The 22,630-nt window shown below is 42.3% G+C and overlaps 1 protein-coding gene across 1 annotated transcript in view; it reads left to right on the top strand.

Moving 5' to 3' along the window:
- Positions 1-22,427, top strand: part of TRIM71 (tripartite motif containing 71) — a 56,955-nt gene extending 34,528 nt beyond the window's left edge. The window contains exons 2-4 of the mRNA XM_042806456.1: positions 6,936-7,103; positions 17,749-17,883; positions 20,649-22,427. Coding sequence (XP_042662390.1) covers positions 6,936-7,103; positions 17,749-17,883; positions 20,649-22,100 — 1,755 coding nt within the window. The 3' untranslated portion in view covers positions 22,101-22,427. The remainder of the gene's footprint in view (positions 1-6,935; positions 7,104-17,748; positions 17,884-20,648) is intronic.
- The last annotated feature ends 203 nt before the right edge of the window (positions 22,428-22,630 follow it).

The raw sequence follows: 22,630 nt of genomic DNA, 5'->3' as shown, positions 1-22,630 counted from the left end.
ATGCTGTTTGCATTTGCAAAGACAGCTTAAATGGTCTCTGCTCCACTCCCAGCTGACTGCTAATACCTACTGGGTTTTCTAAACTTGATTAATAGAACTATGCATCTTCAAAAAACATTCAAAAAAAAAAATGCTGTTAGCCTAGATGATTTGACTGACCCAATGCTGTCACCTCAGCACTCTAAAATATGCAGCTGTTTTTACTAGCTTCATGACATTACAGCAGGGTTGAAGAAGGTAAACATCAAGAATTTTAAGAGTATGGTAGACTGGTTTAACAGCCTGTTTAGCTTATCAGACTCAACTTGGGCTAGGCACAGTTCTTCCAGTTAGAATTTGAGATGAATGCTATCAGTAAAAAGATTTACACTGATTTCCAGCTGTGTGGCTGGTGAAGTACCAGAGCTGAACCATGTGGCTTAGTATTGTAGCTCAAGTGATATTTAATAGATAGCTGTGATAAGATTGTCTCCATGTCCTTAGTCGTGGGTTCTTCCTCCTCCCTTGCGCTGGCCCTGCTGCTAATCCGATCCCAAGGTGAGTTGATAGAAAATAGTTTACAAGCAGCAGAAAATTAACTTTTGAATAAAGATCCCCAAATCTCTTCACTGAGACTGGAGGAGTGGTGAAAAGGGGAGGAAAGGAGGAACACAGGAGGCATAAGGGCTTCCTCAAGCAGTGGCTCAGTTTAACTGTGGAGTGAAACGACAACCTTGAGCTGTGTGTGGTTTCACACTGGGAGCAGTGTTGGTTAGACTGGGGGGGTTCATTGGTGAGCTTCCTCCACCCTCACATGCTGGACCAAGAGATACCTGTGTGGCTGAGAATCTGGAGCAAAGAACCCACTGGAGCACGTGGGGAAAGGAGGGTATTAACACTAGTGCTGGAAAAAAAAGCACATGGAGTTACAGCTTTATTTCCTACAGACAGACCTGCATGAGTCTTAGTCACCTGTTAGCTGGGCTTTTATTATTCTGGGTGGGGTAAGGAAATCAAGCTGAATTTAACTAAAGGGCCAAATGATCCTCTTGCACTTGATAAACTGGTCCGTCTCTGTTCAAGTGGCAAACTGGTTTCACTAATCCCGCTTGGTACAACTTTGTGTGCATGCTGCCTGCCCTATGTCGTACAGGGCTGTAATTCTTGTAGAAGGTGCCTGTATTCTTGTAGAAACTTTATTATTAGAATATTGATCAGAATTAGAGAATTAACTCCTGTCTGCTGTGGAGACCCTTCTGGAGTTGGTGTAGCATTTCCCATTGCCACTGGATGCAGTGAGGAAAATTGGTGTTGAGGCGGTATCTTCTACACCAGAGCATTAAGTCAAAACACAAATTCTAAGAGTAATTTGATCATTAACTGGTGCACAGAAACATAAAGGTTTTCAAGTATCTCTGAAAGCAAAATGTTTCAGGTATACTGGGAAACAGCCTGGAGTTCTGTTGTGTGTATCACATGGCTTGCTCATATCTTCAGTCTTTGTATTTAGTATTTAAATTTCAAGAGTTATATCAGTGCAGAAGGCTCACAAAATGCTATTCTGATCATGGTGTGAAGTAAGGTAACTGTAATAAATTGCTATTAAAATGGCAACCAGGGACCAGCTTTCTACAGGGTAAAAACACTATCTCTTTCCAGTTAAACTTGCAAAAATTATCCATATCAAACTCTGAACCTGTCATCCTGAGTGGTGTATTTATATGCTGTTTTTAAAGAAAAAATAATTGCTGCATGCATGATACAGGGAAGCAGCATTTTCTCAAATTGTGAAGGGTGGGTGGGGGGAACCCGCTAAGCAAACAAAACAGTGCTGAAGGAGGAAGACCAAAATTAATTGGAAAATAAGTTTATACTAAATTCAGTCATCTAAGCCTTATACACTGTTTAACAAAGCCACTGGTGTTTGAGTTATTGTCAGGGGAACTAGATAATAAAACACCTTTAGTAATGGAAAACTTTAGGTGGACTATGGTAAGTATGATTTTTTTGGTCATAAACTCAGACTAAGTTAACTTACAAATGCCATGCTGAAACTTTTCCAGAAGCAGAAACCAAGAGGCTACTGTTCTGTCTGTAGCCTTTTTTTTATTGTTGGTTAAGATTACAGGGTAGCTTTTAGAGCATCAGACTTAATATTTCAAAATAATGTGACCTAATGTGTTGCTGCCTTGTACAAATTCTTACCAGTGTAGGCTTAAATAAAATCATTACAAGACGCTGCAATGCTGTGGCAGAAAACAAATGCTTAAACAGGGTTAGATTCCACATGCTGTATTGACAACTGCATTCATACACGCTCTTAAATGTGCTCTGAAATGAGAGAAATCAAGTGTTTGCAAGCTGGGAGGAGAAGGGCACTGTGAGCGTTGCTGAAAGAACATTTGTTTAAACACAGGTTAAGGATAAGCCTCCTCAGATGCTGTTTCTGCCGAATTCTCCTCTGTCATGGTGCCTCCTGCATTCCATTGCTTTTGTCTGGGCTTGGTATTTGGGAAATTTTGGTGAGGGCTGGAAGGTGGGGGGGGGGCATGCTGGAAGCTGGTCAGCAGTAAGGAGAGGAGCACTGGTGTGGGAATTGTGGAGTGGGGTCAGGGTTTAACTTCAGCGGCCATTCATCAGATGATGATTGATTGCTGTGCAGTCCCAGGGGACGTTTAACAACATCTCCGCCCATCCCCCTGCCCCCTTTGAAAGCAGATGGACCAAAAAATGGGGAGAGCGACACCCAGGAATTCCTGCTGTTGTAAAATGTTTTTACGGTGCACTGTACAGCCTTTCCTGAAGCAATCACATTTATGGCCTTGCTGTTGTATTTCTTGGGCTGCTGTGGCTGTAAAAGATGAATAGCCCTGTAATATGGTTCACTGATTCTGTTTAAATTGAAGTAGGCTCCCTTTATTGTTTTGTGTCTAAAATTGTATGCCACCAATTCAGGAAATATTTCCTGTTTGGGAAATAATCAACCCATAGCTGATTTATTTTAAAATAAATCACTTTTAACTATCTCTAAAACTATACCCCTCTTGCTTCCGACTTCTCCATTTAATTTTGGTGGAAATTCTAAAATACTAATTAATGTAGTGAAGTGTGGTGTGGTTTTTTTTTTTTTAATCTACTAAACTTGCTTATGAATCTTTTCCCTTGCTAGGTAGTTATGAAAAGGGATATTGGAAGGGCACCAGTTTTTATCTTACAGCAATTGCTTTTAAGTAAAAAATACAATTGTTTTAGTTTTACTTAATTACTTAATTATTACTACAGAAACAACTAATTAAATGCAATTTACACAATTTTGAATTTCTTTGAAAGAAGAAATCTTGTCTCTGCTTTCTTTTAATTTCTCTTTCCTTGCTGCCTATCTTATCAGAACATTTGTGTGTTTTGGAAAAAACAGCATGTTTGAAGTTTTTAGCCTATAAAACAGTTTTTCATACAATTGAGAAAATAGTGGAATTAACAGGACAATAGTTAATTTACAGTTCGATGGATCTTTTGACTGTATCATCTCTGCCTCTTCAGATAAGGTGGAGAGAGGGAAGTTGTATGACTTTCCCAAGTATTGTGTTTTGTTTTGGTGTAGGGGGGTGTTTGTGGTGGTTGTTTGGGGTTTTTTTGTTTGGGTTTTTTTGCCAGCGAGAATGTGTGGTGTGTGTGTGTGTGGTTTTTTTGTTTGTTTTGGTTTGGTTTGTGTGTGTTTGTTTTTGTTTTTTTTTTTTTTTTGGTTTTTTTTTGTTTGTTTTTTTTTTTTTAGCTAAGTATCATAAGCTGATCTCCATTATGGAAGACATAGTATTACTGTTCTCTTCCTTCCCACTACCCCAGCCCATCCACATTTCAAGACCAGTCTTGTTATTTGTCATTTAATGAGCATAGAAGGAACTATGTGTTATATATTGGGTGGCCTTTTCACATTGATGAAGTTGGAAGAAGGGAAGGCTCAGCCAGCCTTTTAGGTACTCTACAAGTCCATCAAATGTGAATTGAGAACACGCTCATTTATTGTCCTACTTATATTGTTGGTATGAATATGCTTGTTGGGGGGAGGGAGGGGAAGGAGATTTGTCTTAATTTCTCCCCCCCCTTCTATTTAGAAACAGGCACAGAAACTTAATCTAGTAGTATGTGACCTTTGTGGCCGTGACCTAGGGACTGGGATGTGAGCAGGCTTGAGCTTAACAATAAATGCCGGGCTGAGGCTGCAGGCACAGGCAGGCTGGACGCGGTGCCCCAAGCGCCGAGAGCCCGGCTGGCACAACCCCCCCTCGCTGTCGCACCCTGCACAGGTACCCCCCAGTTTAAATCCTCTGGGAACGTGGTCCCACTGCTGGGTAGAGCTGATGTACAGCCAGCTGGGCGCTCCTGACCGCGAGTATGTGGGGTTGGCCACAGGAGGAGAATTGCTGCTCCTGTACCTCTGCCAAGTTTGGGGCTTCTGTTGCAGTCTGTGTCCAGAAAGGAATTTCTGGGGGGTCCCCAATTCATCTTGAAGCTGGCTGACTCTTCCTCCTCTGGTGGTTAGCTCCCTTCCCCATGAAGAGCAGTAGGGATTATGGGTTTGTGCTTTCTCCTGTGTGTATTTAAGGTAACTGTTCTAAATAAGTGTAGTGATGGAGATCAGTCCATTGTTGTCTTACTTGTTTTTGCCCAAGCCTGTTAACTCTTTTGCTCTCAGGTTTAAATCTAGCTTGTTTTCACCATATTGTTTACTAAGAAATAAATACGAGGCTTTATCAATGGCTCTGTAGTATTCACCCAAGACTTTCCCGTGCCATGTCCTATGGAATATGCATATTTTGATGAAATGAGATTACGGGTTTTGTCTCTCTTCATTCTGAATTCAGGAGCGATGGTTTTCACTACATTTTGCTGGGTGGCAAGAGGCAACTGGACAGCTTAAGCTTAGTTTCTGTTTGGTTTGCATAGCTGGATGACTTTGCCGCTGGATGCTGTTACCTTGCAGCTGGAGGGCCTGGGTGACAGGATTTGTGTGTGGTGGTTTACGGAGCCTTTTGCCTTCTGGTGTTGACTATTTTGAAGGACTAATAACATATTTTGCTTGCTTCTGGACTTCTGTTCATATGGTCACCATTTTCCTTTCAGCTGCTCTGCTTGATTGAGGCCCCCAAATCCCTGCTGTATGTTTTTAAAGTATATCGGATTCATATGACTTAACTTGATACCCTGTCTTGGTTTTCATTCTCTCTCTACTTCTCAGTTGTTCAAGTGGAGTCATTCAGCAACATGTAATAAACGTTCCCTGTAATTTCAACAGCAAAATTACAGAACTGCACGAGCAAGTGAACATTGTATACAGATCTACACAAGCGCAGTGTCAAAACAAGGAACCCTCTAGTTGAGGAAGATGATGCATTTAAATAACACATTTCAGAGCCAGCACAGCTTTTTACTTACAAAAGACAGAGGATCTGCTTGACGGTTTAGTATTTGAACACAAGCAAAACAACAGTCTGTTCCAATTTCCCTGCAGCAAAACTTAACTTTCAATTAAAAAAAAAAAAAGTTTTTGTAAAATCTGACATGTGTGCACAAACACACACATACCCCTTTGAGAAATTAATCCATATACCACTTCAGCTGTTGCACTTACAGGAGTTTAAAATGTCACTTTATGCAGCACAGGCAATCTGAGGGAATCACCTGTCCTGTCCTCCCCCTCCCTTTCGAGGGAGAAGGGAAAGGGGGATGTTATGCACTGTATCACGAACTGTTAGCTGGGATCGGGAGTGGCTGGATGACAGCTGGGAGAAGACAGGCATATCAAACACTTGTCCAATCTTTGTTCTGCTCTTGCTCCTTTCTGCAAGGTAGATTCCAAATAGCTGGTGATTTAAAAAATTGTAGTATGAAACCCTGTTTGTCATTGTCAAGTGGGGTTTTGACTCTTTTGTGGTAATCTAGATCTTTTTTATTCTTCCCCCCCCCCCCCCCCCCCCCCCCCCAAATAAATAGTGTATGTAGTTCAGTCCCGTGTGGCAGTTTTGTACTCCTTCACTTGCATCTTTGAAAACAAACAGCTGATTTCTGCTTGCCCCTAAGAAAGCACCCTTCCATGGAAGGCACTATTTGTGTGCTGCTCCCCTCTGCTGGGTGGAATGGGAACAGTTGTGGCTGATGAATGGATCCAGCTTTGCAGGCTAACATCTTGTGTAAGGTTTCATTGTGTTTTGAATATAGGGTTTTTAAGTGCTTTGTGAATAGAATGGAGTTTCAGTGGTTACCCACAGTTCGCTGTAGCATTCATATGCTCGGATGGGCATGCTAATGTTCCAGTCCTGTTCTCCAGCTCAGACATCCCTAAGTATCACTGGCATAGGAAAACTTAGGTCATGTGAAACAAAGGTTTTTTGCTTTGCTGTTGGGAGTGGCAGGAGGGAGTCTTGCCAAATATTGCCACTACCCTGAACACAAGGGATTTGCATATTTTCGAACAACAGAAAAAGGATGGTTCTCAGCATGCATACTTTGTTTTCCCCTTCTGGGAGGTGGGTGTGTGGTGGTGCTGCAGTTCTCTGGTGCAGTGGTTAAATGACCCACTTAAGAGAATGTGGTGTTTGTGTATGCAGGAAAAGTCTTCACCTGAAACTTGCTGTAGATGGCATCTTCAATCTGCAAGTGTTGGCAGACGGCTTCCGCTCTTAAGAGGAGCTGATGTGGACACTCTTCCTAGTATTGTATTGCAAAGAAAACAATGACACTTCCATCTAACTGCTAGAGTATGATTTGGAGCTTACTGGGAGGGATAGTTCTTCCTCTGTGAAGAAACTATTGTGAAGTCTTTGCTTATTGCTGCTGCCTCTGACCATCTCCTTTATAGTTGAGCTGTTGGATTTTTTTCATTCTGGCACTGTTTTCTCTTTAATTCTTCATTAGATAGTGATACAGATTTTTTTTTTTTTTTTTTTTTCCCCTTCTAGGTACTGCATTTCTACTGTGATACCTGTTCTGTCCCCATATGTCGGGAATGTACCATGGGTCGACATGTGGGTCACAGCTTTATCTACCTCCAAGATGCCCTACAGGATTCCAGAACTCTCACCATTCAGCTCCTGGCAGATGCTCAGCAAGGACGACAGGCTATTCAAGTAAGATACTCCCAACTTGAGCACTTTATTTTCCCCTCCTTCTTCTCCCCACAGCTTGTCTGTTACAGGGCAAGGTGTCAAGGCACAAAGCTCTCTGCTTCTGCTGTCAGTCTTCTCACCCCTTCTGTTCTCTCAGATCTGACAGAAGTGGCTGTGGAGCTGAAAACAAAGTGCTGTTATATGAATTTTGCATTCTTGTAGCATAATCCTGTCATGTAAATTGCAATATATATGAAGCCCTGTACAAACGCACTTCAGTGTGAAGCATTTTGAAGAAAGTTCTGATCTTGTATAGCAGTGCCAAGCCTGGTTTTGTTCTTGCAACTGAGGCTTATTTTCAGCTGTCTTTCATGCCAGTACAGTATCTAGCACTGTAACTACCTATGACTCTGCCTGTGTCTTCAGTGTTGCCACCAAATACAAAATACTAATCAGCTGTTGGATCAGTGTGAAACTTCTAACCTGCCTGTGCAGAGAATCTGGAGCTATCTCCATACAAGGATTACTCTGCACGCACAGATGCATACTATAACTGCTAATTGCATCCTACCTCAGCTGTGTTTTACGATGCAAATAGTTTTGCCTGTGTAAAGAGACTTCAGATGGGGAAAGCACAGTGGAAGCTACTCTATACACTACTACCTTGTAGTTTTGCTAGCCTCAAATACCCTAGATTTAAGTTGGCTGTTCTGAAACCCAATGCTTCTATGTGATTTAATAATTATTTTTTTTTTTTTTGGCGTAAACATTGATAGAATGCTATGTATAGGTAATAAACTTACTTTCAGAATTGGGTGTGCTTTCCTGGCACGTGCATGGTACAAACAATAATAATTAAACAAACCAACCCATTGTCCACTCATAATTGCTTGTTTCTAGTAGATGAGGATTTGAGTGGGCCTCTTAAATTTTCTTAATAAATAAAATCTGTTAAATCTCTTCTTCCATTGCTGTTGACAGTGACCACTCTTTCGGTCTCTCCCAGATCATGGTCCTGCAGTGCTACGGAATTCCTGTGTATTCTGGGCAGGTTCCTAGATGTAGGGCTTGTGTGTCTTGGGGACTGGCTGTTTTGAAGTTGGATCCCTTTCTGCGATGTGGCAATTTTTCTGCCTCACTGGGTAGTGAGAATAAGCCATAACTTTTAGCATGTCACATCGTTGTAACTTTAAGCTTGTTCATTGGGACAGGAGCAGCTAAGTTTGTTCTATTTTTTTTTTCTTCCCTCAAATCTTAACACCAGTGGAATGAAATAGGTATTACAATGGTATAGATATTAAACTGTTGTTGTCTCCCTTTAGCTTGTGATGTTAACTTGTTACAACAGAACAGCAAACACCAAATTTTTGGAGCTGGATGGCTAATTTAAAACTCCATGTTAAGACAGAATCCTGCAAACCTTAGCTGCTTCCCAGATTTGTTTTAAAGTGGACCATAAGGCTCTTCAGCAGTATCCAAACTGAAACATTTCACATCTCCCCAGAATGAGCAAGGAAAGGATTATACTCGTTTAAAGAACCTCACCGGTAGAGTTCTGAATTTCTGCAGGCTGTCCTAGACAAGGGCTTGTCGGTTAGTAATTAAATTACTGCTTTTGACCTCCAGGGCTCTTAATCATCTAACTGGTGTGGATAAATCATCTAAGAAGGGACTGTGTCTTCGAGTAGAAACCAGCAGAATATCATTGAGTACCACTTTGCTACTTTTGTGTGAATGCTTTTGTGCCTGCTTGCTTCCCTACTGGGTTTTCTTTGCTCATTCCCCCCCCATTTTCTGCTGGCTTTTAGCTTGGAGACTCCTGCCATTGTGGTGAGCCTCCTACTTGTTGATGGCACAGGTAAAGGGTGGATGGTCCTGGCAGTGCTCATGTAACTCGAACAAGAAGCTGAACTGGAACTTAATTTGTGCGGTTTTGCCCTGATCTAGCTACAGCCCATCCAGGTTAAGAGGCTATCTTGGAAGTGTTAACTGGGCAGCTTCTGTAATGATGCTGTAAAATAAACTGTTCTTTTCAAGAACTGGTTTTTTTTTATTAGTTAAGCGAGCCCTTTAACCTGGACCGCTGTAAAGAAAAAGGATAGTGAGTGAGCAGATCAGTGATGAAGTTGGAGGTGGTAATCTGTGTGTGTATATGCAGGAATGGGAAGACTGTGCAACTCAAGACAGCTACTACCTAAGCAACATGAGCAACAACTAGAAGAGCATATGGTATAGTTAAAAGCAGAGGTGCCTTACTCAAAGGTTGAACCTGCTGTTTAAGTTGTCATGGAGCAGAGCTTTCCTTGCTTTTGGAATGATAGGGCTGTGAAGCTATATATTTATCCTAGGGAGGAGACAGCATGTCAGCATGAATTTAAAACAAACTCTAAAGTAACTAGACTCTAAATGAAAAACAATTGGCTTGAGTGCATTTCGTAAAGTTTAGAAAAGGTCAACAGAGAATTAAATGCCAGTACAAGCTGCAATATGAGGAACATTGACTGGAGCTCTCAGAGGCTTGAAAAGTAAGAAAAACAAAAAAGAAAAGCCTCACTTCTTAGTGTGACTGATTCATACTGCTGTACTAGTAACTCTTTCTTAATAGTCTCTGAAAGCGATAGCTCTCTGATGTGAGATGTTAAGGATGAACGAGGAGGGGTAGTTGAGAGTAAAGGGGAAAAGGTGGAATTTGAGGGGCATTGCAGGAGGGAGGAAATCAAGCCATGAGTCAACTGGCTGGAGAGTATCTGGTTAACCAAAGTTGAAGGCTTTTAGGAAGAAATGTTTATTTAAACTCTTCCTGTGGCTTTTGGAGGAAAGATTGTTTTTCAGTCTTTTTTTTTTTTAAATGCTGAGATTTGGGATACACTTCAGCCTCTTGATCCACTGAAACCTGATGTAGCCTGTCACTCCTGAAAAGTCCAAAAGTCACTTTTCAAAGCAGTTGAAGTCCTCTGTAAGAAATAGCCTGGCAGCAAGAGGCTTGCTTTTTTCCTCAGTGAGGTTCTGCAGCAATGGAAAGCTTCCCCTGCTGTGCTGGTTCTGGCCTGGATCATGCATTTCTGAGCCTGTTCCTTAACAAGAACTTGCGCTTGTGTGCCTGCATGGTGAGCTGAACCAGCTGAAAGGGTAACCTTTCTGTGGGATTACTTTTTGGCTGGATCAGCCCCTCGGCTGGTTCACTGCAGTGCTGCAGAGACTGTTGATGGTGCCAGGGAATGGAGCAGAAACACCCAACTCTGTTGCTGATAGGACCTCTTTCTTGTCTCAGCAGAAAGCTATCCTCCTTGCCGGGATACTTTTCTAGGCTTTACAGAGACTTGAACTGATTCACTGGATGATATGAACACCAAAGTTGACGCTGGATTAATGGTGTGGGTGAAAGCAGGGCTGTTGCTCCTCTATATGGGGAGCTTGTCCTGCTGCCTTGTTTTACCTCACGAAAGTGCACACTTATCTCTCTGCTTTCAGAATTTTTTCCAAGGACTGGGCCACAAACTGAACGTAAATCTGTTATGATGAAAGATATATGGCTGCTTCAAAATGTCATGTTCTTAAAATACATCTATACATGTGTAATTGTATATATGTATGTGTGTGTGTAATCTAATAGAGTTGTGTAACAGTAAAGCGTTAAGTGATCATTCCCATTTAGGGTCAATTTCCAGGTGATCGTGCTAAAAGACAGTTTGATCTGTTCAGGTCAGTTGTCTTAAAAGCGGTATTAATGGAAAACAAATTCTTTCCTAGTTGAGCCTATAGTTGTTTTTGCTGGGATGTTTGACAGTACAGGCTTTCACGTTAGAATTAATGCAGTGAGATTGGTCACGTGCAGAACATAGAGGGAGCCACTCTCTTGTCTAACAGCATGAAAAGTTTAAAGAGAAAAGTTTAAGAGTTGATGGTAGAGCAGGTCAGCCATTAAGGCAATGCCACCTCTTTCCCATATTGTGGGAGAGGTGGTATGAAGTAGATTGACAGCTTTATTCTAGGGAAGGAGGGGGGAGGGAGGTACTGAAGAAACTTGGCCAGCCAGAGGAGGAAGCTGATCTGTTGCCTTGAGCCTCTGCCCTTCAGTGGAAGCTTCCCTGTGGGTTGCCATATGGATCTGTGCTGCCGGGAGGTCGATACCGGAGGAGGATGGCACCACTGTGCTGCGAGGGATCGCTCTGGGGTTGTCACGCCGAGTTAGCTCAGGCACCCTTGTGTGTGGCTTTGAAGTCAGGCTTGCAGGTTTGAGAATCTGAAATGAAGCTTTGTAAACAAAATGGAGTCAATTGTGCTTTTCTAAATCTAGGATTTATATCAGCAGAAGCTGAATTTCTTTGTACTTCTAGTTACTGTTTTGTACTGTATTTTAGCGAGTGCCTTAGTGTAACATATGAGCAGATGGTTATCCGGGGAGATGGATTTGATATGCGTCACTGTCCAAACTACTGTTCTGCCTAAAACTAGGCAAAAAGTCTGTTCTTGCAGTACAAACAAAAGTGCATGTTGGTTTCTGACATGAGTTAACCTGGCCTCTAGCCCTCTCTGCATCAAAGCTTCTTTAAAAATTCTCTAAGTGAGAGTTCATCAGTATTTTACACTTTTAGACTGAAACCTTTAAATTGGTTTGTGATATAGCTGTACCAATCTTCCTGCAAAGCCACTGCTAAGCCTGTTAATCCTAGTATCTTTTTTTGCAACTATACTTTGTATAGGAACTTCCAATTAAATTTTCTACGTTAAAAACATCAGGAAGTTTATATCTGGTTCTTGATGCTGGAAAAAGCTGGCTCTTATGTCCTGGTTGGTTTATCCTGCTCTGAAACAGTGATAAGTAATTTCAAAAGTTTGCCAAAACAAGCCTTCTGCATCTTTTGTTACCCTAAAGAACTGAAAACAAACTGTTTGTAGATGGAAGACCTTCCGTTTGGTGAAGGAGGGCTAATTTGAGATACACAGAAAGGTTTCCTTAAGGTTTTTGTATTTAATGTGCTTTTAAAAGCTAGAGGGGGATTTGTCAGAGAATATGAATCTCAAAGCTTTTTTTTTTTTCCCTTCTAATTAGGATTAACTTCCTCTTAAATTCCTTAGTGTTTAAAGTGTAAATTCTCCATATTGTATATTTAGGATTCTTTGGCTCTTACCTGTGGTCCGTTCACCTCTGAAATACTGAAGGATTCCTCTGAAGAAAACAAAGTTTGCTTTCAATTTGAATTTTGTCTCCAGAGGTTTGCACCTTCATTGCAAAACTTGGGCTGGCAAACTTAAATATTTGAATTAATGCCTGAAAAACTATACCTCCCTCCCACGTTTGGATGGATGGAATTGAAAATCCTCAGGACCTTTTCAAAAATGCTCGTGCAAGCTATCGTGGATGAGTTGCAATACAGTTGCCATAAGCAGCCTTTACATATCTCTTGGTGTTGCCACCATGGTGTGTTGGGCTGCAGTTTGTTCAAACGAGTAGTTTTCTGAACTGGACTGATAGAATCTAACATCGTGGCTCAGCATCTGGATTAACTGGCTGTGCTGTTCTAGATACCTAAGTTGTTAGCCTGCTTAAATAACTGCTGTGTGGACATAACTGGACATACTCATTTAATTTGGGTATCGGACTGCGGAAACCATGCAATGAGGGCATCAGCATGTTTACAGTAGCTCTGCAGTTCTTGTTTGTAGTCCATCAGAATACATGCTTTGTAATGGCTTTTCTTTCCTTTGGAATCTTGTATGCTTCTGATCATATTTTTTCATTTAAAAAAGCAGCCCTAGTGAAAACTTAGGAGTAGTGATATTTCTACAATGTTGCCTTTAAATATTCCATAAGAAAATTTAAGAATAAATTGTAGAAAGCTTTTTGCTAACTTGATGCTTTGGTTCCTGATGTCCAAGAGAAGACAGGAAACGTGAAAAAGGCTGAAAACTGCCATTCTACAAAATAGCAAATCCAGATTTGGGCCCCTCTGTAGTCAGCAGAGATATCCAGAAGCGCAGCTAAGTTCTATGATACTACTTTGCTACTTCTGACTCTTGCGGTTGGTTTCTTCATAGCTTTGTGTTACGGCATCAGCTGCTGTGCCCGAGCCACTGCAGCAAGCCCATTACTGGGTTTTCCCCCCAGGTGGTTAAATGTAGCTAAAGGGGAGCACAGAGAGGTGCCCACCACAAAGGACACCTCGGGGACAATATGATTTCGCTCCTCACCTTTTACTCAAAACTGACTGGAGTATGTAGGACCCATGCCTGGGTCTGCTGTCCTGTCCTGGAAAGGAATATTTGCTTTAGCATGTTGTCCGTAAGCCCTGACACCCTGGGCACCAGTGACACTTTACATAGGGGTGTGTTTATGCAGAGCTGGGTCTAATTAAAGATGTAAAATGTTGTGGGAATTACAGGAACAGCTACCTTGAGGTGTTAATAAAGTAGTCTTTTCTGTTTGTACAAAACATCAGGAGAACTGCCCATTTAATAATCCTTATTGAATGCTTTGAAATCCAAAAGTACGGGTAATACTTCATGCAGTTGTTCTCTTCTGCTGAAGTGTGCACTTTGAATGTTGCTTGTTGCTATTTGGGTAGGTTTATAGAGAAGAGCAAGAAATTCTGAAATGCGCTGGTAGCAGTAGCTAGTGATGATGTCTGCATTGCTTTGCTTCATGAAAACATGCTTTGTCTACCCCACTGGAAGCTCTGTGCAAGGTTTCCTTTTGTTGTGGACCCCTAGAACATATCACCTGCACAAACACTGTTGTTACTTAAATTTTACGCTGAGGAATTGGAAGTACCAGTTTCGACTGTAAAGTTTACAAGGTCCTTTATTTTTTTTAACACAAGGCACTAGTGACATCTTTAATAGAATGGGGAGCAGTATTGGCCATCTTTTGGGCCCTGAGAAGTCACAAGTGAATAGGTACAGCTGCAGATAGGTGGTTTAATGGACTGGCCAACATCAGGAAACTTCTGTTCTCCATCTTGAATTCAGTAACCCAACATGATTCTTTGCTAAACACAGGCCTTGTCTTCTCTTTCCCAGGCATGTGAACTGACTGACCATCTCATTGACTAGCACTGAAATAATTATGACTTACCATGAGGAGAGTGGATCATAAAAGCTATTTCTCTTTAAAAGGATTTGTTGTTAAAAAGTCTGTGTGGTGTCTGACCAGAATAAGAAATGCTGCTGCTTAACATGTCTCAGAGAGGTCAACTTCTTCAGAAACAAGTTCTGCACAGGAAATGCCTGCAGAACAGCAGGAGAGAGTTGTTCTGGCAGAGCTGTGGTATCTTACAGTAATCAAAGAGAACAAGGGATTTCCATGTAAAGAAGGCTCCCAAAAGCTGTACTTGAAGCTCTTGGCTTTTGCTTCAGATTGATAACTTGCCTAATTGTTCTCTCTCCAACCCCCCCGCCCCCCTCCTTGTCTGCTGCTGTGTGTTTGATGCTGGTCAGCCTTCCTAGGCTCTTCTAGCCTGTTTTGGCAGAGTGCAGGATCATGTGAATTTTACCAAAACTTTACCAATATCCTGGACAAGATAAAAGCTGCAGTATTTTGGGCATCCTTCACTGATCTGAGCTGTTCAGACTCAGGCAAGTAAAAATAAATCCAGATGACGACATGAGTTGGTAGACAACCTTGTGCTGTTGAGTATAGTTACTTGCTCTACCATAACTGGTTCCTACGGATGAAAGATCACAACACCCACAGGGAATTAATACCTCTCCCATGATGGAGTTTTTGAAAGGTGGACTGTGGTTTTAGTGAAGGGTTGTGAGGGAAGTTGAGATTGCTCTTAGCTATTAGGTATGAGGAAAGGATACACACAGGTTATGGTCCTAATGGGTACTAGTGTACAAAAAGCTTAAACAAGTAAATCAAGACTTTCCTTCTTTCACAGACATGCTTGTTGGAATATGAGTGGATAGTGTAGTGTCCCTAACACTTCTCATGGAGATACCCATTTCTCTTTGCAAGGGAAGGAAGATGATTTGCTGTAGTTGACAAGAATCCAGATCTATTTTGGAAGAAATCACACACCTTTTCCCTGCAGCAGAAGCTGATTCCATGTTTGAGTGGCAAAGTAGCGATGGTAGAGGCACAGTATTATTACATGTGAACTCTTCCAGCTGGGACTGAGTCTTACTGGCTTTTATGAAGCCTTAATGTGTGGCCAGTTGTGACTTGATGTCTGCTTTGTTAATTGTTGTAATGAGATTTTTGCTTTCTGTCAACTTGAAGTGTTGGGTCACGTTTGTCTTCCAGAAGCTCTGTGTGAAGTCAGGTCAGGTCTGCCTCCACTGGGACCGGGATATTTAGTCTGTCTGTGAGTTTGAAGACATTCCCTGTTAAAAAACATAGTGAAGGTGACTGACCTGAGAGTTGCACAAAGGAGGAATGGCTGAAAGGTGTGCTCCTCTTACTCTGACCCTTGTCTGTGCTGCAGGGGGGATGTCAAGTAGCACTCCTGTTTTCCCCTGACAGTTTGCAAGAGACTTCTTTGGATTAAAGATCAGAGACATTGCCTTGTCTTATTTTCTAGCATTGTCTTTATCTTGTATCTAGAAACTAATCACCTGACCAAGTTAGTCTTCCTTTTCGTTTCAGCTCTCTACTCCTATGTGACCTGGAAGAATACATCTAATTCAAACCAGTTGTTTTAAAATAACTACCTGGAATTAAAATGTGCAAGTAATAGTACAGTTCTGTTTTTACATTTTAGCACTCCCATTGTTGGCATAAACCTAGATGCTGTTGAAATTGGCAGATGAGACTTCAAAAATACTAACAACTAGTTCCATGAAAGATAACAAGAAGCCCTGTCTGACTTTCTAGACAAAGCTGGATCACACTGGGTAGTTCATAGATTGTTGCATCAGGTAGTTCTTGGATTGGTACATACTCATATACAGAATTAAACTGAGGATATTTTCCGTAGGGCCCTGCATGTACAGTAAAGCCTTTAAATGACATTTTTCTCCACTGTATCTAGCCTGCATTTCTGAAGACTAAACATGTTTTCTACCAGAGCGTTCCCTTGCTACCTAGTCTGAAACAGCTCAAGTTCTGAAATGGACCAGTTCCTCAGACCAGAGTGAGGGAAAGGTGTTGTGAAGTATCTAAAATGCTGTATTTAAAAACAAATACCCATGGCTATTTCCATGGCTTTCGGTACGTAATGTGGAAAATGAAGGCGAGTTTGAGTTATGTTCTCAGCTGTCAACAAATTGTTGAGATGCTACAGTCATGTGTAGTATGCTAGTAGGGGTTTAGGTATCTTGTGTATGTTACTTAATATTAAAATTCTAGAAATAAAATGCTGTGGTGTGCCAACCTTATGAAAAAAGTAAACTGTTGATGCTACAGTCAGAATCACAGGATGGTTGAGGTTGGAATGGACCTCTGGAGGTCTTGTCCAAACCCCCTGCTCAAGCACCTAGATCTGGTTGCCCAGGACACTTTCCAGACAATTTCTGAGTATCTCTTAAGGATGGAGACTCCACAACTTCCTATGCTGGTGCTCAGACACTCTCACAGTAGAAGTGTTTTCTTGATGTTCAGGGGGAAACTCCTGTATTTCAGTGTGTGCTCGTTGCTCCTGGGCCTGTGGCTGGGTATCACTGGAAATAACCTGGCTCAGTTGTTCTTGCACCCTCCCTTCAGGTATTTGCATACACTGGTAAAATCCCCTTGAGCTTTCTATTTTCTAGGCTAAATACCCTCACATGCCATCACTTTGTTCTAGAATTTTGTAACTAATAAACTAGTATCTTTTAAACTCTCAGGTTTACAGTCTTATCTGCATGTTAATGCTGGTTCACTGTATGACAAAGATGTTGAAAAGAGTCAGTTAACTGATGCTATTGAACCCTTTCCAGTGGTAACTGATCCTTCAGATCTGCCTGTTCTTTATCTTGTTTGGTTTTATGCCCTTTTCTGTAATATTTTGTGAAACTGGGAGCAACTTGAGAAGGATTTTTCAGAGAACTAAATCGTTCTTTGAGGGGAGAAGAGACATGTTCCTTCCAGATGCATTCTGCATATTTGCAGAATATTACTATAGCTTGTAATACTAGTATTTTAAAAACAAGGTTCTATTAGAATTTGGTCTCTATCCAAGTTGTGAATAACTATATAAATGCTTATTAATGATAACCAACTAATATTTGATTTTTTTTAAAAGTGATAAACTACACATTGTTAGGGGTATTTCTGTGCAACTCAGGTGCATATATGACCACTCCATACAGTGTCATATCTTAACTAGAAGTAGAAGCATCACACAACAACAGTCTGAACTATTTTGTGGGACAAGACAATCTGGGTTCTTTATACGTAGGAAAACATGAGTATGAATTTCTGTGCAGGTCTCTTGTTTGAGTTCATATTAGTTGCTTGCTAGAACTGCACAGGGAATTTAGTCCTGTGGTGTTGGTGCACGGTACGATGAAGGCGTAAACTCCCTGTAATAGATGTAATAAAGTTACATCAGTTTTCAGGCTCTGATGTATTAAATATGGGCGAATGCCTAGTAAAAAAAAAAAACAAAAAAAAACAAAAAAACAAGAGTTGTCACTTTATGCCTTCACCTGAAGGGTAGTGAAATGTAAGCAGCAGTTCTCTGATGTGTTTCTGATTGGTTTGGTTGACTCATAAATGTGTTATCTTTTTTTTTCTCCCCAGCTGAGTATTGAACAGGCCCAGGCCGTGGCAGAGCAGGTTGAGATGAAAGCAAAGGTGGTACAGTCTGAAGTCAAAGCAGTGACTACTAGACATAAGAAGGCCTTGGAAGAGCGGGAGTGTGAGCTGCTCTGGAAGGTATGCACCTTACATTTGTGGTTTGAACTGTCTTTTCAGATTGAACACTAAAAAACTAGTATATGGCCAGATTTCTGATATCCTCCCAAGGAACGCTGAACAGAAACACTATGGTTCGCTGTGAATTCATTTTTCTGTAGGTAGGAGGATGCTGGATTCTGGCCCCGGTTGCTTTTGTGCTGGAGGTATCTCTTAATCAAAGAAACTGGTTGGACTTTTGTAGGAACTCCTGTATCCTCGCCCGAGTTCGGCCCCGCGGGTAGGGCAGGCCTGGCAGCCCTGCCTCCGGCCACAGCGCTGGCCAGAGAAGAGGTCACCTTTAAGCATCTTGTTTTAAAGAATGTCTTCAAAACCTCTTTATCTTTAAAACTTCTTTAATACATTGCTGTAGTAGGTAGGTAGTATATGGGTTTTCTTACATGATCCGCTTCTCATAAACAAAGGAAAAGAGCAAAGCTGTATATGCTGTCTCCTTTCTTAGACTAGTAGAAATTCTGCAAGACTTAACTTTCATTGTCCCCAAACCAAAAAGCTTAAGTTTACTCTCAGTCAAGGTAGTGTCCCTCTGATTTTTATTTCACTAGTAGAAGGAAAATACTCTTCAGCAACACTTATCTGCACAGTGCCAAACTCATGCACTTGCTTCTGCCCATGATGCACGTGTGGTATTTTGAGAGAAGTAAAGGAAGTAACAGCAAAGTTTCTTATACTGGAAAGGTAATTTGGTGGTCGTGGCTCTTTGCTTGTTTAGCACAGGTTAGTTTGGATCGGCCCTTTGGGTCCCCCTTGTAGAATCGAACAGAAACCCACACTCTGCCGTTGGGTTAGGACTTTCAGATCAGCGAGTCAAACTGACTTGTGCTGTGACCACACGATTGCTGATGCTGGTACAGGGGAGCAAAGACAGGTGGTCAAGATGGGAAAAGTTTAGGAGTAAATTGAGCATGCTCCTGTAATATGCATTTGGACCAGATAAAGGGTGGTGGGGAGGCGGGTGCTGTGTGGCCGCTGCCGGTACTGGCAGGGCCAGGACATCGTGTACCTGTGGCCGGTGAGGCACACGCTGCCAAGAAGCAGAGCATCCTGCCAAAGTGCTTCTCCCCTGCCTCTTCTCCATCAACTTGGATTGGAACAGTAATTTTCTAGTTTAATATCTGTTGCCAGCAAAATGACCACTCTGGTATCCGAGTTTATTGTATGGAACTACTCTAGCTACAGCGAGACTAATCCCCTAAAAGGGAAGTTTGTTCTTCTGTAGTTCTTTTGTAACTGTCAACGCAAGATTAAAAATGCACTTTATATAGTTACTGTGCATCTAACGCTGCCTTTTCTGAGGTATTTGGATTGAGGGAGACGAGTTCACTTTTCACTGTCAGCCTTCCTTAAGAAGCTTGGCAGCTGTCTCTTTTGAGGTATTCCTAGTACAGGAGAAGTAAGAGCTGCCCCTGAGATATTTGTATCCCAAGAGGCTGCATAAATGCACTTCATTAGAATGTTTGCACTGAGAGCAATTTCTCTTCAGCTTATAAAACATTATTTTAAGAAGGAAACTTGGTGGTGGTGATAAATCGTTCTAGCAAACAAAAGCTGAGTGTATTAAGCCCTCATGCGATGAAGTGTGTTAGTGAATAATTTTGGGTACCAAAGCTGAGGCTAAAGATTAAGCTGAGACCTAAGATTAGTGATCTCTCTTAGAAATATGTTGGAGGAAGCATCTCTGACTTTTTTTAAAGTCTGGTAAAATTTGCATGCCTTAACTTTCAATGAAATAGCATGTTTGTACATCTGTTACCTAGTCAGTGTATAACCAAGGAGTCTTCAGAGAGTGAGTTGTACCTCATTAAAATACATTGCTGGTATTGTTCTGCAGCCAAGCAGGTATTCAGACATAAGGAAATATATTTTTGCAACAATAAAACAATTACATGTTTCATTGGTTTTACAAGGCAGGTGTTTTTGCCAGATGGTCTAAAGTGGTTTTTCACAAGTAAAGATAAACACAGGGTTTTATAATAGTTACAAACAAACCATTTTTGCTTGAGCTTCAGTCCCCCAAGCAAGGACTGTCAGCAACCTTCTGTGTCGTTTGAAGTGACATTATAAAGCATACCGCTGTAGAGCGCTACCTCGGCATGACTGCCAATATTTACAAGAAAATATTAAAATAATTGGACCCTAGAAATCCCTGGAGATAGATGTCTGTTATCCAGTCACATGAGAGCAGTTCTGGCTGGAAGGGAAATGACAAGAGCCCATGTGCATTAGCTAGTGCTGACTCCTAGCCTCAGCTTTGTGTGATAACAGCCTACCTTCTGGAATTGGTCTCAATTCTGGTTAGAAAAGCCTCTTTCTTGAGAGCTTCCAGTAACCTGTGTCCTCCCTGGAGTTTAAATAAGATGTACCTTCATATTATTCATATCATACCGCCAACTACCTTGCAATTAGAAAACAGAATAGCATTTGAGGAAGCAAATCATTATTAGTAAGCAAGTGACTCTTCCTTTCAAATGGCACTCTGATGTAGCAGATCTGTGGAGTAAGAATGTGTGATTTTTAGCTGGAGGATTGGAGTTAATAGTAATCCTGAATTTGGATAAATTACTTTGTTTCTGCGTCACGGCTTTTAGAGGCTTGTTCTGCAGTTCTGTGTCAACAAGCTGCAACAACTGCACAAGCGTTTTGAGGGACAGTAGGAAATGTTTGTGTTAAGGGTTGTCTTTCCTGATGTAAGTGTGCTTTTCTCTCTCCCCCCGTCCCCCCCCAAGGTGGAAAAGATTCGTCAAGTCAAGGCTAAGTCACTCTACTTGCAAGTTGAAAAGTTACGTCAGAACCTAAATAAGCTGGACAACACCATTAGTGCTGTCCAGCAGGTCCTGGAGGAGGGTCGTACCATGGATATTCTTCTGGCTCGGGACCGCATGCTGGCTCAGGTGCAGGAGCTGAAGAATGTGAGAGGCCTTCTCCAGCCACAGGAAGATGACAGGATCATGTTCACTCCCCCTGACCAGGCACTGTATATGGCCATTAAATCGATGGGCTTTGTCAGCAGTGGGGCTTTTGCCCCTCTGACTAAAGCCACCGGGGAAGGCCTCAAGCGTGCGCTGCAGGGCAAAGTGGCCTCTTTCACAGTGATAGGCTACGACCATGACGGTGAGCCTCGCCTTTCGGGAGGTGACATGATCTCAGCCGTGGTGATGGGCCCAGATGGGAACCTTTTTGGGGCAGATGTCAGCGATCAGCAGAACGGGACCTACCTGGTCAGCTACCGCCCGCAGCTAGAGGGAGAGCACCTGGTGTCCGTGATGATGTGCAACCAACACATTGAGAACAGCCCCTTCAAAGTTGTGGTGAAATCTGGGCGCAGCTACATAGGCATTGGGCTGCCGGGGCTCTCCTTTGGCAGCGAGGGAGACAGCGACGGCAAACTCTGCCGCCCCTGGGGGGTTAGTGTAGACAAAGAAGGCTACATCATTGTTGCCGACCGCAGCAATAACCGCATCCAGGTGTTCAAACCGTGCGGGACCTTCCATCACAAGTTTGGCACGCTGGGCTCCCGGCCGGGCCAGTTCGATCGCCCGGCCGGCGTGGCCTGTGACGTCTCGCGTAGGATCGTTGTGGCGGACAAGGACAATCATCGCATCCAGATCTTCACGTTTGAGGGGCAGTTCATTCTGAAGTTTGGGGAGAAAGGAACAAAGAACGGGCAATTCAATTACCCATGGGATGTGGCCGTCAACGCAGAGGGCAAGATCCTGGTCTCTGACACAAGGAACCATCGCATCCAGCTGTTTGGGCCTGACGGTGTGTTTCTTAATAAGTATGGCTTCGAAGGGGCACTCTGGAAGCACTTTGATTCCCCCAGAGGTGTGACTTTCAATCATGAGGGCCACTTGGTAGTGACAGACTTCAACAACCATCGCCTTCTGGTCATCCATCCAGATTGCCAGTCAGCACGCTTTCTGGGCTCGGAGGGCACCGGGAACGGCCAGTTCCTGCGCCCGCAGGGAGTGGCGGTGGATCAGGAGGGGCGCATCATCGTGGCCGATTCCAGGAACCACCGGGTGCAGATTTTCGAGTCAAATGGTAGCTTTTTATGCAAGTTTGGCACTCAGGGAAGCGGCTTTGGTCAGATGGACCGTCCTTCAGGTATAGCCGTCACCCCTGATGGCATGATTGTTGTGGTCGACTTCGGAAACAATCGAATTCTCGTCTTCTAATCCGTGTTTGAATTAGGAAGAAACTGTCTCAGGGAAATTCTTCTAAGAGAAAATGAAAAAATACAACGTTAATTCAAACCTACCTCATCTTTAATTTTTTTACAGATGAATGTACTTATCTTTTTCTGCAGGGAGTGAGCCTGTAAAGTTAAATTCTATCTACCTCATTGTCCTCCCTTCCCTCCCCGGTTTCTTGCCCCCTTCCCCATCCCCACACACTCACAGTTCAGAATGTTTTACCTCTCCCCCCTGCGATGGGGTTTCATGCACAAACATGTTGCTGTGCACATTAGGTGGTTTGTGTGGCGAGTTCTGTAGACTAAGCCAAAAAAGGCTCTATGTAACTTTTTTTTAATGGAGAAAATGGTAGTAGGTGTTTGTAGAGAATTTGTGTTCATGACCATACTGCAGTTCTGTGGGTGGGGACATGGGAGGGGGGACTTTTGATTTTTGAATTGCTGCTGCAGCAGAGAACTTTTTCCTGTTCTCCTTTTTATACCTCAGTGTGTTTGATTTACTGGTGAGCACAG

This window comes from Tyto alba, unplaced genomic scaffold, assembly GCF_018691265.1.
Source record: "Tyto alba isolate M040663 unplaced genomic scaffold, T.alba_DEE_v4.0 Super-Scaffold_46, whole genome shotgun sequence".
Lineage (NCBI taxonomy): Eukaryota > Metazoa > Chordata > Aves > Strigiformes > Tytonidae > Tyto > Tyto alba.
The sequence above is the reverse complement of the archived record's forward strand: the minus strand, read 5'-3'. Positions and strand labels throughout refer to the sequence as shown.